We start from the raw sequence: 15767 nt of genomic DNA, 5'->3' as shown, positions 1-15767 counted from the left end.
CATCGTGCTCAGTATCCCGGTAGTAAAATGTCCAAAAGTATGTTTGCTCTCCCGCAGATTAACAACTTTTTCGAAAAACAGTCGTGCGTAGTTTGGCTCGGTAATTATCAAGATGCGATTTGCCCTGTTTATCTGAAGCGAGCAGTGCAGCGGCCCATGACCTCGCCTTGGCAGACGAGCTCGGCGTTGAATTCGGATCCGTCGAGTGTGAGGTAGATGTCAAAGTAGACACGGTAGAAAGTACCTTGAGGGGTATCCATGCGTTCAAAGTCTTTTTCGAGATTCTTTCGTGAGAGGTCGGAGGTGAGGGTGACGACTTCCTTGATGCCTGATTCGCTGTTAGTACATACATTTTGTTCAGGTATCTTTTTCACTTACGAGGGTCTTTGGTGTACTCTGGGCAAACATCGTCGTCGCATGCGTAGAGTATATCCTCATACATGAGTGTCGCACCAGGCGCGACTTGTCTGAAGAATGACACCTTAACTGGCTCGCCAATCTTGACCCTTTGGCCCTTTTGCACGAAAATCTGGCGCGTGTACTTGCAGCGATCTTTGCCGTCAAGAGACGGAACACGGTACTGCTCGGGATGATGGCCCTCTTTGAATGGCTGGAGGGTGGCCATGAGGTAATGCCTACGCGCAACACGGTGTGTGACAATTCGCTCTGTGATACCGGCTGTGACGGCTCCCTTGACGATGGCGGCGACGGAGTCCATAGGACGGACGACCTTTGACTGGAACTGGGGTGGAACGTGGAGTTTGATTTGTTGGAAGAGATATTCGGAGGCACCGAAACCACCGACCACCAAGACATTCTAGTATTATCAGCACTGCAAGTGACATGTTTCGACATCTGTGACTGCTTACCTGCAATGACCTGTTCTGTGCCTGAATAGCAATAATCTGGTTCCTGACAAGCTCGAGAATGCGGTTAACCACAGGCTCAAAGCACTGTAGAATCTCCTCGTTGGTGAAGGTCATGTACCCCTCCTCAATGCCAGCCTCGGGGAATTCAGCCTCGATACCGACGTCGACAGCCCACTTTTGACCATTGTTTCGGAAGTCGGCTTTTATCCTGTTCTCGAAGTCCATGATGCATTTGGCGTACACTTTACCGGCTGTCTTGGAGCCATCTGGGAGTTTCATCTTCCTGATCTTGGCTCGCAGGATGTTGCTGAAGTTGCGGTTGAGCGCAGTGGAACCACATGAGTCTCCGGATCCAGCTGTGCACTCGGCGACGGAGAAGGGCTGCTCTTCTTCGACTTCGTAGGCGATCAAATCGACAGTGCCACCACCGCAATCGACAATGAGGACAGCGTCGTGTATCTTGAGGTTGAGCAGACCGGTCTTTGAGCAGAACATGGCGGCGGCTTCGGGTTCGGTGATGAGGGTCAGTCGGTTGTCATTCTCGTCCCGCAAGAAACCAGCCTGAATGGCAGCCGCACGCGTTGCAGCCTTTCCAGCGTCGTTCCAGATGGCGGGCACTGTCAGGTAGTATCTGATGTTGCGCTCCTCGCGGTTGAACACCTCACCAAGAGTCTTCTGCAGCTGGTTCCGCATGGCCTGGCGCAGGTGGAAGAGGTAGTCGGCGGCGACATCGATCTCAGACTTGCCCGGGGGTAGCGGCGGGAGGTTGATGGGGTCGATGTATGTGTTCCCGGACAGCATGAGCTGCAGCTTGAACCATTCGACCTTTTGCACACCAGGCTTGGGGTAGCCCGTGGGGGCCAGAGCGTCGGCGATGTCAGGGCCCCATCCGACTACCTTCTGGTACTGGTCGTAGTAGAGGACGGTGGGGATCTGCAATGGGTTAGCGGGTGCGTGTGGAGGTGTTGGTCTAGCGCACCTTCTGCTTTGTCTGGTTGCCCGCGCCCGGCCATTCGGTGATGATGTCTTCCTTGGCCTCGGTGTTGGTCGCAAAGGCGAATGCGACGCCTGAGAAGGTGGTGCCCTGTGTGGCATGGTTAGCTGCTGCTGCGTCCGGGGGTGTTTGAGGCTACTCACAAAGTCGATGCCCACAATGAGCTGGGCCTTGGAGCGACCTTCACCCGCTACCTCTGCCATGCCCGAGGGCCTGTTGTATGTAGCGGGGGGACCATGAGGGGCAGGAGCTCCCGGCGGTGGAGCGCCGTAGCCCTGGCCGTACTGTCCAGCTCCCGGCGGGCCCTGGGGAGGATAGCCAGGCGGGCCAGCCTGCGGCGGGTAGCCCATGGGGGTCTGCTGGGGCGGGTAGCCAGGCGCGCCCGTGTTGATGGGCGGCAGAGGGCTCGCGGGCCGGCCGTGCTGTTGTTGGGGCGCACCGAGGCCGCCGGGAGGGGCATAGGTATACGAGGGCGGGCGGCCCAGGGGGTTTTGCTGGTTCATGGGGAGCGAGGTGCTGCTCGAATTCGAAGCCTGGGGCGATAGCGACGTCGGTCGTTGCGCTCCCGTGGGGGCGGGATTGCCTTGGGGCGTGGGCGAGGGATTGTGTGAGGAACTCTTGCGTTTCGAACCCACTAGGTTCTTGAAACGGGCGTTCATGGAACTCATGAGAGAGGAGGGAGGAGGGCTGGTCAGGCGGGAGGGGTGCGGTGCAGGATATCTGGGAGCGGTGCTGCGGCTGACAGCAAGCTGGGCGCGGTCCAAACGGCGCAAGCTGCAAGGCTGTGTGAAGGAAAGCCCGCCAACGCGGTGCGGCGCAGTCCCGGAATTGGCTGGGGCAGCTGGAGGATAGGCAAAGTATCCTCGAGCAAGACACGGCAGATGCAGCGCGCGCACACCCAACAGTTCAAGTCCCTGGCCACGGCGCTTGCTGGCGAAATTGACGCGGCGGGGTGAATTGTACACAAAGAGCGGGTCTCTCTCCGCCGGTCAGCATCCTGGGCATCCTACGCCACATACTAAGGCCATTGCCCACGACCAGCCACGTCAAGCCGCTGTCAAACACGCCTGTTCACTCCAGTTCCCAGCGGTACCCCAGCGACATGCAACGACTATTCCCGGCCGAACACCACGTGCTGAGCAGAGCCGACTCTCAAGAGGACAAGAAGACAAGATAGTTTCCTCAAGCACTCTGGCGCAGAGGCGGCCTGACCAATCCATCAACGATGCATCCGTCTTACAAGCCCGAGCTGGGTGGGTCCGCTGCACACTGCTCACCTCAGCACTCTAGATGCCTGAGGTTGTACGTTACGGATGCCTTGCCCTATGCGAGCAATGGGTTCGAATTGCACAGGTACAAGCTTGACATCTCTGTGCAGTTTGCGAGTTCGTCCTATCTTCGCGTTTCTTTGTTCCGATGCCCATCGATGCCATGCTACGGACCCACTAAACTCTCCACACCAGGGTCCGTAAGGCTGGTGTCTAAACTTGGAACCGGCCCTGTTCGGTCACGGTATGCTAGCGTCGAATTGTGCAGCACGTTAACCAGTACATCTTGGACTCGCGTACGTATGTTTGAGACTCGATCAAAATTTCCAATGGCAATGTCTTGATGCTATGCGAAGTATGTGCTAAAATGATTTCAAGATGCGACCATCCAACGTGCCAATGTACCCAGTGTACCCAGTGTATCCAATGTGTCCGATGTACCATGTTCCAGTGTATCCAACGTAAAACGCCCACAAGCATCCCACCGCCCTATCCAAAAGTCTTGTAGAATGCTCGCGTGTATACCATCACTCCCAATGCTGTATTCGCGATCATCCCACCAGCCCACTCCCAAACGCCAGCCAAGCCAGCACCCCCGACACAACCAACAACATTATCGCAACCACAAACATCGCAACAATATTCTCAACCGAGTACCTCACATCATCCGGCCTCACCACATCCACACCAATCTGGCTCTCCTCGTCTTCCTCGCGACCCACGTGCTGGCCGCGCGGTACGTATTGCACAAGCGTGTCGCGATAGGACTGTCGGACTGCGATTGCGTATGGAGGGGGTGCGTCGGCTGGGTAGAAGGCGTCGTTGGGTTGGTGAGAGATCTCTGTTGACTGCGTGTACGCGTGGGAGACGAGGTGGGCGAGGGGGACGTCGTCGGCGTCTGGGGTGTGGGGTGGTGAGTCTGTGTATGGTTGGTAGGGTGGACTGCGTCGTGACTGCCGTGGGTGTGTCGGTGAAGTGTTTTGACGCGTCGAGGGTGCTGTTTCTGTTGGTGTTGGGGGGTCGTCGCGGTAGGGTTCTTCGTCTGCGTAGGGAGGAGGCGTTGCGGACAGCGGTTTTATGGTCGCGGATGAGTCTGAGGAGCTGGGTGATGTTTGGTGGGTAGACGATGTTATTTGATCCCGTGCCGGAGAGTCGCGATATGGTGTAGTAGTAGTGTTCTGCGCAATGGTTAGCTGACGTGACTCCAAAAGGGAGGATGAGTTGAATGCATACCTCCATGATGAGCTTCCAAAGCAGGATACGATGCGTTCTCTCTCAAATATGTCTCCAACACTGCCAAAAGAGCGTCCAATTCCCTCAAGCACTGCCAAAGAAGCTGCCGTAAGCTATGTCACCAAGATGCTGTTGAGCGCGATCAGTAGAGGCTGCGGCACGTTACACAGCACAGGAGGTTAGCAGTCGCGTAGTCACAGGCACATATCAAGTTGGAGAGCACAAGGCAGCTGCGACAGGCGTCCAAGGCCTTCCGCAGCAGCGGCGCAGTAGTCCATGGCTGCCCCCATCGGATGGCTGGGGGGTAGCTGTCGGCCATGGATCCGCCCACTCGGACACATCCATGCGCTGTGACGATTGTGGCTATAGCGGGGGACGAGTGGGTTTAGCGCTGAGGCGCCATTCCTGGCTACGCCGCTGCCGGGCCGGCAAGGCAGACATTATGACATCGGCATGCCGTTGGATTTTATCGAGTATCGCGGACGAATACTGACCAACATCCTCACATCGAAGGAGTGCTCTGCAGAGCAGATTCTGTCGAGTTCTCCCATTTCTCAACAAGGTTTGCAGCCAATATCAGTGCTTCCCAAGTTCCGAAGAGGAAGGACCATCGCACCGCCACAGTTCCGAAACTCTGACCTGCGACGCGACATTGCCTGACATTTCAGGAACGCGTTTCAGGATGAAGATAGGAAGCGTTCGAGATTGCAAGCGCACGCATGGTGAACAGTTCCACCTGAATATGACAAATGTCGCGACGGCCTGCACAGTCGGCAAGGGGGACGCGAGCCAGCTGCAGCGCTCCGCAAAGCTCAGCGTGCACGCGCTGTGTACATCACCAAAAACATCGACGCAAATACACCAAAGACATAGTAAGCATTCTTTCATTAAACTGACCTCTGCTCTAGTTATACGTCCAATCTTACTCCCCAAAATCTCCGAACGCAATGTTTCCCTCAATACCTCTGCGTCTCCGCACTGTTCATAGCAGTAAAGTGTTCAGACCCTCCGTCGATCTACCCACGGTATTCTTCCTCACCGCCAGAATCTCATGCCAATATCTGCAGTCATTGACTCGTCAAAGGGTTGCGTATCTCTGGATTCAGTCTCGGGATTCAGTTTCCAATCTACTTCCCTAAGGTTTTCATGATGGCATTCTTCCTGCCTCATCGCAAAGTCTTCCGTTCACGTGTGGTTCATGATGGAATGTCTAGACGCGACTTACTATGCCCTTCTAGTTCTACTCCGCCCACGTTGTGGAAGTTCGTCATTGGATTCGCTCTCACTCGGGCACTCGTCGTTCTCAGACCCGGCGTCATCTTGAGGGGAGGTCTGGTTGGCGACCCCCAACACCCTTCCGCTACCAGACTCACCCCTGGAGGTGTTCTCCGGTGAGGTGCCGTTGGTAAGCGAAGGAACGCCGGTGAAATCTCCGTCAAAGTCTGCGAACTGCGATTGATCGATCGATCCGCTGTGGTTGTCTGGATCAGGTTGCTCGTAGAGCTCTTGGTAGAACGCCATATCGTCATCAGCAATGTTACCCTCTGAAGTCTCGTCGCTGTCTTGTGTGTAATACCAGCTGGTAGGAGCGCTTGCTGGGACAGAACCTTCAGACGAATGCGATACTGACGCGTTGCGGACCCTCAGCTCCCCATGACGTGAAAAGTACGGAGAGGACGACCGTTCTTCTTCATCTCCTTCGTCGTCAGCGTCTGCGGAGCTGTTATCATCGACGTGGCGCGTATTGGTAGCCCACCAACGCGCAACCCCAAGGTCTCCGGAACCGCCGTTCGAGACCGAGGGCGAGGGAAAACGGGATTCAGCTGGCGCCGCCTCTTCAAACGATCCCTCATCAAGAGAGAACCGTCTAACAGCCGGTACTGCCTCTGCTGCATCGTCTGAAACATCATCTAATACACCATCCTCGGACGAGCAAAGCGAAAAACGAGATTTCGCCGGAACAGCCTCTTCGACTGACCATTCATCTGAAAAGAAACGGCGAGCTGCTAGGAATGCTTCTGACATACCATCAGAAACATCATCTGTTCTATCGACGTGATATTCCGGGTAGTCTGGCCATGACGATGATGATGAAACTGAGGCGTCGTCTGGAATTTCAATATCAGTCCGGTAGCAGAGCGATGCTGACGCTGCGAGCTTTGCCCGGAAGTTCGTGTCCTTGGCTGTAGATGGCGTATGATTAATGACACGTAGACGCGGACGGCATCCATCGTCTACCATATCGGTGTAAGAGCGATACTGCGGGCTACCTACCTGAGGGAGCTCGTAGCATTGGACGTGTGAAAAGGTCGTACCTTTGGCGGCTGAACCTTGCCATTCCTGTGCGTTCGAAATCGCAGAGTCCGAACGTGTTCGATGGCGTCCAGGTCTCCCGTATCCAACATCAACATCTTGCAAGAAATACGCGTCTGCCTCACCACCAGGGTGATAACAAAGCATATCATCTTGCTGATCCCGCGACAGCGGGCGTGGACGATTCCGGTAACGAACCGCATTGGAGCGTTGAAGATATACCGCAGGCGGAGGAGGCGGCCGCGGCATCGACCGCTTGTCCATCCCAACCAGTTTGGCAAGTACAGAAAACGGCTCTTCGTCGCTAATAGAGTGGTCAGAACCCGATGGAGGCGACCGTGAACGCAACCTAACAACCTCCACAGCACTCTTGATGAGATTGGAGACACTGGAGACGACTTCCTTGACCTGGGGTACACAAGCCTGCCCGTGTCTCCCATCTTTCTTCTCCCCATATCCCCGGCCTCGCATGCCAATATCCTCTTCAGTCATCCCACTCGTCTCAGGCACCATAGCCATACTTTCCATCAAGCGCCGCGGTTGCTCAGCTTGCTCAGTAGATATCTTCGGAGCCGTCATATCCAAGCTCAGCCTTTCCCGGAACCTGGAGGAGCCGGCGGGACGGTTAGTATACTGGGGTGGTGCTGAGGAAGGGTAGACACGTAAGAATTGGGTTTGGTGGGTTGAGGGGAGTTTGGCGGGGGCGGCGGAGGTGGAGGGGCTCGCACAGGAGGGGTTCGTGGTGTGCATGTCCGTCAAGGTCATCGTTTTCGTGCCGACGACTTGCGGATTTAAGGAGGGTGTGGTGGTCAATTGATCTGTTGGTCGGCTGGTCTTGCGCATCCTTAAGAATGCTAAGATTTGAGCCGAGCCAAAGGTCATGTTGGTGGATGTGTGGTAGATTTCGATATCGTCGTCGTTGAGTATTTGACGTGACCGTAAGTCGCGAATCGATAGCTCAGTGTCTTTGCAATATGTCTTAGCTTAACAGTTCACTAAGCTTCAGACTTTCACGGTAATGTTTGCTTTGGGACCATTCGGGAATAGTTCAGCTCACTGTTTTATACAGGGCATTGCTTCTAGCGATGTCTGCGAACATCTACGATTTGACTCTTGTGCAAGAACGCGGATGGCCAAGATGAGTCATGCCTCTCTGACATTGTGAGTATAGAGCGAGTGGATATCTGATGTTGAGCGGATCGATTCGGTCAGAGTGGTCGGTTTCATGTCAATAGGAAGCATGGTACCAAGTGAAGACACAGCATATCGATTCTAGTGAAAGTCAAATACGCACTTGATGGGTGTGATTATGTCGTTATATTGATCATCTTCTACTGAAGGCTGTCTGACGGTTCGTAATCCCCCTGAAATGTGAGCCTTGACCCAGCTACAAATTCAGAGCCAGCCCATTGTACATCATTCTGCCGCGACGTCGTGATCGCATAGCTATGATACGACAAGGAGATCCAGTTCATGCTCATGGAGTGATGTTCAGAACATAAACATAGTCGTGGCCAACATATGAATGTTCCAAGACTCGGGTATATTGCGTAAAAAGATCAATACCTTCAATGACGCGTCCGAACCCGTCATGTAGGATGGTTGGGATATCATGAACTTCGTGACTGGAAGCTTATGCGGTGAGGTTCTCAAGGTTATCAGCCTTACTGAGTCGCCTGACGCCCTCCGCCTTCCTGTCTTCCGCAAGAAGTGAAGCGAATTTACTAGCCTTTCTGATCTGGGGTCCTTTCCAGTAGAAGACGTAGATTGGTGCCACGACCAAACAAGACAGGCATGCCAGTAGGGTAGTGGCGTACTCGGACTTCTGGGGGCTTGAAGATGCAAGGTTGTTGTACATGGGTGTGGCGTACATGGCGGAGATACCGGCGAGGAAATCACGAGCGAACGCGTTTCCTCCGGTGGCTGAAGCCGAGTATGGTCCGTAGGCGGCGATCATGTAATCGACGGAAGAGTAGTAGATGGCGAAGTTTGCCAGTCCGACGAGGAAGGAGAAGATCATCGGTGCGATCCAATGGGTTTGTGGTGGTCCCATACCTGTGTCACTATTAGCTGAAGTTCAATCGATGGTGTTCAGAAGTCCACTTACAAGTCCAGGCAAATCCGAAGAGCCCGATAGGCTCGAAGAGCGCAAGCAGAAGAAGCGGCTTCAATCGTCGCTCTGGTGTCATCCAGTCGGGGCCGTTCTTCTTGCGCAGGTGATCATCGCGCCAGAACCAAGGCCAGTACAAGAAGTAGGTGAAGAAGTAAGCGGCGTTGATGGGAATGAAAGCCCAAGCGACTTGAAGCGTGCCGAAACCGAAGTTGTTCGGGAATGTGACGTTGAATGCTTCCAGGAACGTGAAGATCAGAGCGTCGGAGAAACCAGAGAGTAGCGACAGGCACAAGACGATTGGTTCCCGAACAAACATCTCAAACGGACGGAGCCAGATCTTCCCGGCTTCCTTGAGCGAAATTCGTGGCGATTTAAGCTCATTCGGTCCGTAGATGTTGGGATCCTCGCCGGTCTTGCGACGTCTCTTGGCCTCTCGATCAATGAGAATGGTAGCTCGGCTCTCGGGCATGAAGAAGTGTACTGCTTGCACAGCAACACCGAAGATCAACTGGATCCAAAAGTTCCACTGCCAGGAAAGGTATTTTTCGATAGGGCCACCGATGACACCACCAATAGAGGTTCCGATCGTAGACGACAAGACGATAAAGCACAGCGGCCAGTGCTGCGTCTCTGGCTCGTACATATCCGCGATAAGACCAAGAGTCACACTGCCTCCTGCGGTGGAGAGACCACCCTAATACTCATCAGCATTGGAAGTACTAAGTACGGAGGAGACTTACTAGAGCTCTGCAGACTATAATGGTGGCGAAGTTCGGTGCGACAGAGCATGGAATTTCCCAGATGTTGATAAGAAACATGCTGAGCTGCAGAATTGGCCATCTACCAAACTCCTCACTCCATGGCGCCCATAGCTCGCAGCCAAAGGAATAGAAGACCAAATAGATCATCTGTCCAACGCGCGCTGCCTGTGCGCTAATTCCGAAGTGCTCGGAGATGGGGTTGACGGCGCTAGGATAGACCGACGTGTTGAAGTTCATGGAGATCTGGATTCCAGCAATGGAAGCCAGATACATGGCCTTCTTCCACTTAGGCCATGAGTATGCGAGCTTATCCCAGCACTCCCATTCTCTCAGCTCACGCTTCCCGTCTGCGCGGATCATCGACGGATGGTGGTTTCCCTGAGGGTCGACAGGAACATCGACATGCCACTTCTCCTCCTCGCTAGTCTCGGCTGGGATGCTTGGGCGTCGCGAGGTATCATCTTTCTCGGAAATTGGGCCTGACCCAGCTCGGGCGGGCGAAGAGTGCCTGGACTCGCGTTCCGTCATCGTAGGGTGGGCTGGACGAAGAAGCTGGAGATGAGAGTCGGGGTGCGGGTTGGGGTATTAAGGCCCTCTTGAACCCAACAAAAGTCCACATTTGGCATCCACCTCCAGAATGACGTCTGAGGAGAAATTCCCGTTGCGAAGAACGACTCTCCACTCAGAGAGGGGCCTGTCACAGTGGGATCCATTGTTGCGAACCCATTTCGTACAAAATCGGCCTAAAATTTGACGTTGAGATCGGGGTGATAGATGCCATCGACGACATCGACAACCTGGGCGATGAAGTGTGTCTCAGGGTGGGCCTAGCCTGGCCATGTCGGGGTGCTCTTTGGCGGTTGTGTCTTGTGGACCCAACTATGTGACGGTAAGCTTCGTCCATGCAGCGAAAAACTAGTAGGTATGTGCTTAATCCACTTCTTGCCGACGTGCGCTCACCTCCCGACAGGCCAAACGTCCGTAGATCTGCATGCGGCTCAAGTAAAGAATGGGCCAAGTGGGTCGAAAGCCCACAAGTTCTCAAGCAGCTAAGGCGGTCACCCGATAATGCTTGACTTATTTGGCTTCCTTGTGTCCGTTACAAACACAGGTACGCTCGTAAGAGAGTTACCTCGCTCTAATCGCGTTGCGACGTTGACGAGATCTGTCAGACTGTCGCGTCTGAGTGAGTCAGTGGCACCCCAGGCAGGCAGCAAGAAAGAGCCTTTATCGGCTGCAGCTGCGGCATGTAAGAATGCGGTCTGGCAATTGATCATCATGCCGTAGTCGTCCGATTGGGGTATAGATGGGAAGAGGCTCTGCGGGCGACGGATGCAGGTGCAGGGTGAAAACTCTTGGCTCGGTTGCATGACATCATGGCGCATGAACGCGAGATCCGCCGCGGCAGCAACACCAGAGCCAATCCTCACGATGCTTTCAGGTCGGTCTCGACCGGGCGTCGCACATACTCCTTAGAGTAACCTACCCGGGCTCTTTTGTGCACGGTGTTGTGAGTCGTGTTGCACGTTTTCCCCACCCGCATATCTCCACTGCTTGACCTGTGTGCATCCACTGTTCTACGCACGTGTTCCCCGCTGACGTTGATTGATAAGAGGGTACATGCTAGCCATCTTAGGTCTCTTCGAGTCTCATCGTAGAAGTTAGAAAGCTTGAACTCGCAAAGTAAGATTGTTTATCAGGTGATACACAGAGCCTGAAGATAACAAGGCCAATTCGGACATGCTCATTCACCAAATAGTCCGAAGAAAGTTTATACGAGCAATCAATATTCGTCTCTATTATTTTCTACCAATTTCTCAAAGCAAAAAGCGCTAATGACCGCAGACCCAAGAGTGAAAAACCAGCTCTAGATCAGTCGCAAGCCATGCGTATAAACGTGGTATCACATAAACTAAAATAATGCCATTCTTGCATACAACCTCCAACCTCTAACCGTCCATCTTCACGATAGATGAACCCCCCGTAATCACACCAGAAAAAGAAGTTTCAAACCATCCACCTTACAAGGCAGCGACAGCAGCAATGACAGCCGCCGCTGCAGCACCAATGAAGCTCTGCGCGCTGAAACCAGCGGCCGCAGTGTTGGCAGTCTGCTGGGCAGGAGCACCGCTGGCAGTGCCGCTAGCATCGCCACCAGCAGCGCCACCAGAGGTGCCATCAGTGCCAGAGTTGGCGCCGCCGCCGGCAGAGGGGGAGGTAGGTGTGTTTCCAGATGCGCCACCAGAGCCAGCAGCCTGGCCGGGGGAGAGGTTCTCAGTAGCCTGAGCGGCGAGGGCGACGAAGGCTTCCATTGTCTTGTTGCCGGATGCGGGACTATTGGGTGGCATGTTAGTGGGTGCATGTGGATGGTAGAAGGGGCAGTGGCTTACGCATTGATGGCACCGACCATACCAGCCTGGCAATGCTTTCCCTGGGAGCAGTAGAACCAGACGGGCTTCTCGTCTGCGACGCGGATGGTGTAGGTGAGGACTTGGCTTGTGGCGGTCAGGGAGGCGTTTGTGGGCATGAAGCCGGAGAAGAAGGCGTCGGTCTTGTTGCTCATGATGTTTTGGATGGGGGTGCATGGGTTGTCGAAGGTGGATTGGACGACGGAGTGGTTCTGTTGGGGTATTGTTAGTTGGAGAGATAGAAGTAGAAAGTATGACAGGACGTACCTTGGGGTGGAATTGGAACTGGACAAGATCTCCGGGCTGTGCCTTGACGTTGGAGGGAGAGAAGGTCAGGCTTCCGTTGGGTCCTCCGACTTGGACTACGTGCGTCATGACCATGCCTGCCATTGCGGCTGGTGTGGAAGTCGAGACGCTGCCGAGCACCGCTGAGGAGAGGGTTGGCTCAGTAGCAGAGCCCATGGACATGGACATGGAAGACTCCTGTGCGCACGCGAGGCCGAAGATGGCGGAGACGATGGTTGCTCTTGAGAAGTACATGTTGACTAGTGTATGTGGTGTTCGTTTGCGTAAAGGCGAAATTGGTATTAAGTATGCGATTCGTATTGCGATGCTCGTCTCGTCAAGAGAGTGGATGGGCGACTAGCGCTTTGGGTCGTGAAAAGTAGCAAGCTGGACTAGCCAGTTGTATATTAAAGATTGTGAAGAGGTAAGTAAAGAAAGATAGATGCAAAGGAAAATGCAACACAAAGTGACAAGAAACGTGGGATGCAGAGATGAAGAAAAGAGAGCCTGAGGTGACGGCTATAGGGCCATCTTAAGGCATGAAAGATTTGCATGCGTGGCTAGGGCGGTTACTAGCTATTCCGATACATGGGGTTGGTGTTGCGACACGTTAGAGGCGAGAACTGCTTCAGCCTCCTGGTTCGGCTGAGGACCCTGTAAATGAGGCTTAAAACGGGTATATTTGTCTGTAGCTAGTAGTGCGAACATCATCGCTGTGAGATGACTGCAACATTTGAAAAGCACGCAAGAGATAGTCGACGATAACGCAGTGCTGTGCTGTGCAAAGCAACAAACGTATGCTTTTTCTAGTGTCGCGTTGACGATATCGCAATATTGGTGTTCGTCGAGATGCAGCTGGGGTGTTGAGGGTGCGACGCGCTCCACGTTCCGGGTGTGTTTGAGCCGAACCCCATGATGCTTCAGACCACGCGCGGCAACGGCAATCTCAAGGCCGATCAAGCCAGGCAACCGGAAGATCTGTTTGCGAGATTGTGCATTACATGTCGGTCAGGCTGTGCAGTAGGAATAGCAGTCACCGACAAGATCTTGGAAGCCAGGCGTCATGTGGTCATGTTTCAAACATGCCAGGCCGACGTGTCCTTCATTTGTTCATAGGTGTTTTCGGCCTGACTTCTGAAGAGTAGTTCGTTCTGAAAACGACAGATGAGTACATGTCCATGTTTCGGCCTTTTGACATCTCCACCTCTTACTGCCACGAGCCTTGGCCGTGGGCCGAACACCCGTCTTCGCTCGTAATGACTTGTGGTGTTCCAAAAATACCCTTACAGTTCTGTCATCCAAGGGTAGGCTGCGAGGAGCGCATGTATGGTGCGGCGCAGTCCACGAGACCAGCGCTATGGTCGGTGTGAAGCTCCCCGTTGGTTGTCGCCTGGAGCTACATGCTAACCCCATATCCAAATAAGCCTGCATATATCCAGATAGTAGCTAGTTGTCCTTCTCATCTCGTCGCTGGTTTGCGCTGGATCGTCGTGTCTTCGTGTGTACAGCACTCTCAGAAGTCGAGCACAAGTTGGGGTGCCAGCTTCTCCAGATCTTCCACCTGGAGGAAACCATCGATGCTACCGCCATCCTTTGCCGCTGCCTTCATCTCGTCCTGGCTTCTGAGGAAAGCTTCCGTGACAAAGATGTCAATGTACTTGCCCACCAGCTTCATCGCACCTGTTTGTATTTGTATGTTCGGGTCTTCGAAGTTCTCTAGAAGTAGGCGTGCGAGTAGCGCTCGGGAAATAGCGGGTTCGTCGAGGGCGGCGGCTGCTGGCGGTGGATTGGCAGTGGGTGCATCGTCCATGATGTCGTCGAAGTCGGAGATGTTAAGATCCTCCGCTAGCTCGTCATCCTGATCATCGTCGGATAAATCGATTACATCAGCGGCTGGTGTGAAGGCTGTCTTCGAGGGCCCCGCGTTGCTCTTCTTTGCGGCGCCTGTCGCGCGGGATGCCGCCGCTGGGGCGCGTTTCGTCGCGGTGGATGCTTGGGAAGGCGCACCCACGGGTCTTGGTGGGTTAAAAGACGGGCCTTTCCGGCGCGCGGCATTCGCTGTCGCGTTCTTGGGTGGCATTGCAAGCTTAGATTGGGCCTGCGTTGAGTTGCGGGCGGTCAATGGAAGTCAAAGTGTGAGGTGAGGCAGCGCTTGATGTTGGTGATAGTGCCCGCGCGATCCACAACACACCGCGCTCTCACGTGTACGTCATAAACTACAACAACACAACACTCGGATACCGAGGTCTGTAGCATTTGTTCGCTTCCATGACCCCAAAAGGCTTCTAAGTTCATCCTCAGGCCATAAATCAAGGCGCCCCATCTCATATGAGGCCATTCGTTCGGTATTGCGCACCGTCCTCGGTGCTGCACAGCCTTTGGAATGGGCGCCTTATGTTGGTTCATCACGTCTCCCAATTTTCCGCTATGCTACACCGCCACGGGTATGTACACTGTCACAGCCATAATCATTCCGGAGGCTGTCTCTGATTGCCAAGCCAAACTACATCAACCGACCGTTGAGCAGGTGTAAGAAACAACGTTATACGATGACGGAGAACACAGACCATCCTTCCTTCGTTTACGCGCCACAAGCCCACCTCAAAAGCTTGACATTTCATCGCAAGCCAGAAGACGGGCCGCACGGTGGCGCCGTTCATTTCGTATTGATAATTACGGTTACTTGCGTAGTGTCCGCATTGGATCGAACCCTCACTATGGGGTATGTAGACTAATGAAGTCGGTGTAATCGTGACTTGGTAATGGCGCGAGGAGGCGGTTTCAGCGAGACAAAGAGAGAGGCCAGCCGTTGGACTAGTTATCTATTCGAGAGGCTGAGAGCCAATTGTGGGGAAATGAGATCGAGGTGGTACTATGCGACCGGTAGGGTACGCCGTTACACGGCGTTGGCAGCAGACATTTCGAAAGGGTCTTGACGTGCAGAGCGCCTGACACATAGTACATATATGGAGCTGTGCCACGAACAAAGAGGATTTTTTAAAGCCAGGGGGGGTTTCTGCGCACTGCGTTCCGATTGGTGCTGGTTCACCATGGATTGGGACAGTCATTTCGGGAGAAGTCGAGGCGCAGCGAACATGGTACAGTAGGAGCAAAGTTGGGCGGTTGGCTATCTCCCAACTCCTTACGCAGACGTGGCAGAGAAGGAGCAATAGCTTGAGTCGTTATCGAGGTACGGTCCATTGAATATAAGTGGAGATTGCTAGGTCCCGTCGCTTTGGGGTCGAGACTGGGACGAACAAGAACTAGTACCTGCATCAGCTGTTTATCTCCCGCTCCTTTGCACACAAATTATTTGGGTACCCATGATGCGTGGAAGTGATTGAAGGATGAATGCCGGTGGCTGTCTCAGTGATTGGGTTGTGACGCGTGCAGTGTCGTGCCTTTCTGCATCTGGAAGGCATATGCACATCAGTGACCATGTCGGCGTTGGTGTCTGGTATGGCTTCGCTCGGCAGCGCGCCGAACTGCGGAGTTGGAATGTGGCCACGACATGTACCAGTGA

The 15767-nt window shown here is 54.0% G+C and overlaps 4 protein-coding genes across 4 annotated transcripts; all 4 read right to left on the bottom strand.

Moving 5' to 3' along the window:
• Positions 1 to 128: 128 nt before the first annotated feature.
• Positions 129 to 2531, bottom strand: J4E78_010775 (uncharacterized protein; the record flags this gene model as incomplete). Its single annotated transcript, XM_049371351.1, has 5 exons — positions 129 to 328; positions 379 to 817; positions 870 to 1802; positions 1849 to 1953; positions 2007 to 2531. 5 exons carry the CDS (start codon positions 2529 to 2531, stop codon positions 129 to 131), a joined length of 2202 nt encoding a protein of 733 aa, XP_049216916.1.
• A 5779-nt stretch (positions 2532 to 8310) lies between these two features.
• Positions 8311 to 10079, bottom strand: J4E78_010774 (uncharacterized protein; the record flags this gene model as incomplete). Its single annotated transcript, XM_049371350.1, has 3 exons — positions 8311 to 8732; positions 8785 to 9484; positions 9531 to 10079. 3 exons carry the CDS (start codon positions 10077 to 10079, stop codon positions 8311 to 8313), a joined length of 1671 nt encoding a protein of 556 aa, XP_049216915.1.
• Positions 10080 to 11572: 1493 nt separating this feature from the next.
• Positions 11573 to 12499, bottom strand: J4E78_010773 (uncharacterized protein; the record flags this gene model as incomplete). Its single annotated transcript, XM_049371349.1, has 3 exons — positions 11573 to 11885; positions 11942 to 12171; positions 12227 to 12499. The coding sequence occupies 3 exons, from the start codon at positions 12497 to 12499 to the stop codon at positions 11573 to 11575; spliced, it is 816 nt and encodes a 271-aa protein (XP_049216914.1).
• Positions 12500 to 13757: 1258 nt separating this feature from the next.
• On the bottom strand, positions 13758 to 14324 carry J4E78_010772 (uncharacterized protein; the record flags this gene model as incomplete). Its single annotated transcript, XM_049371348.1, has 1 exon — positions 13758 to 14324. One exon carries the CDS (start codon positions 14322 to 14324, stop codon positions 13758 to 13760), a length of 567 nt encoding a protein of 188 aa, XP_049216913.1.
• Between the last annotated feature and the right edge of the window lie 1443 nt (positions 14325 to 15767).

Source organism: Alternaria triticimaculans (assembly GCF_023758025.1).
Source record: "Alternaria triticimaculans strain BMP 0046 chromosome Unknown scaffold_39, whole genome shotgun sequence".
NCBI classification, from domain to species: Eukaryota; Fungi; Ascomycota; class Dothideomycetes; order Pleosporales; family Pleosporaceae; genus Alternaria; species Alternaria triticimaculans.
Note: the sequence above shows the minus strand (reverse complement) of the source record. Positions and strands in the feature narration are given on the sequence as shown.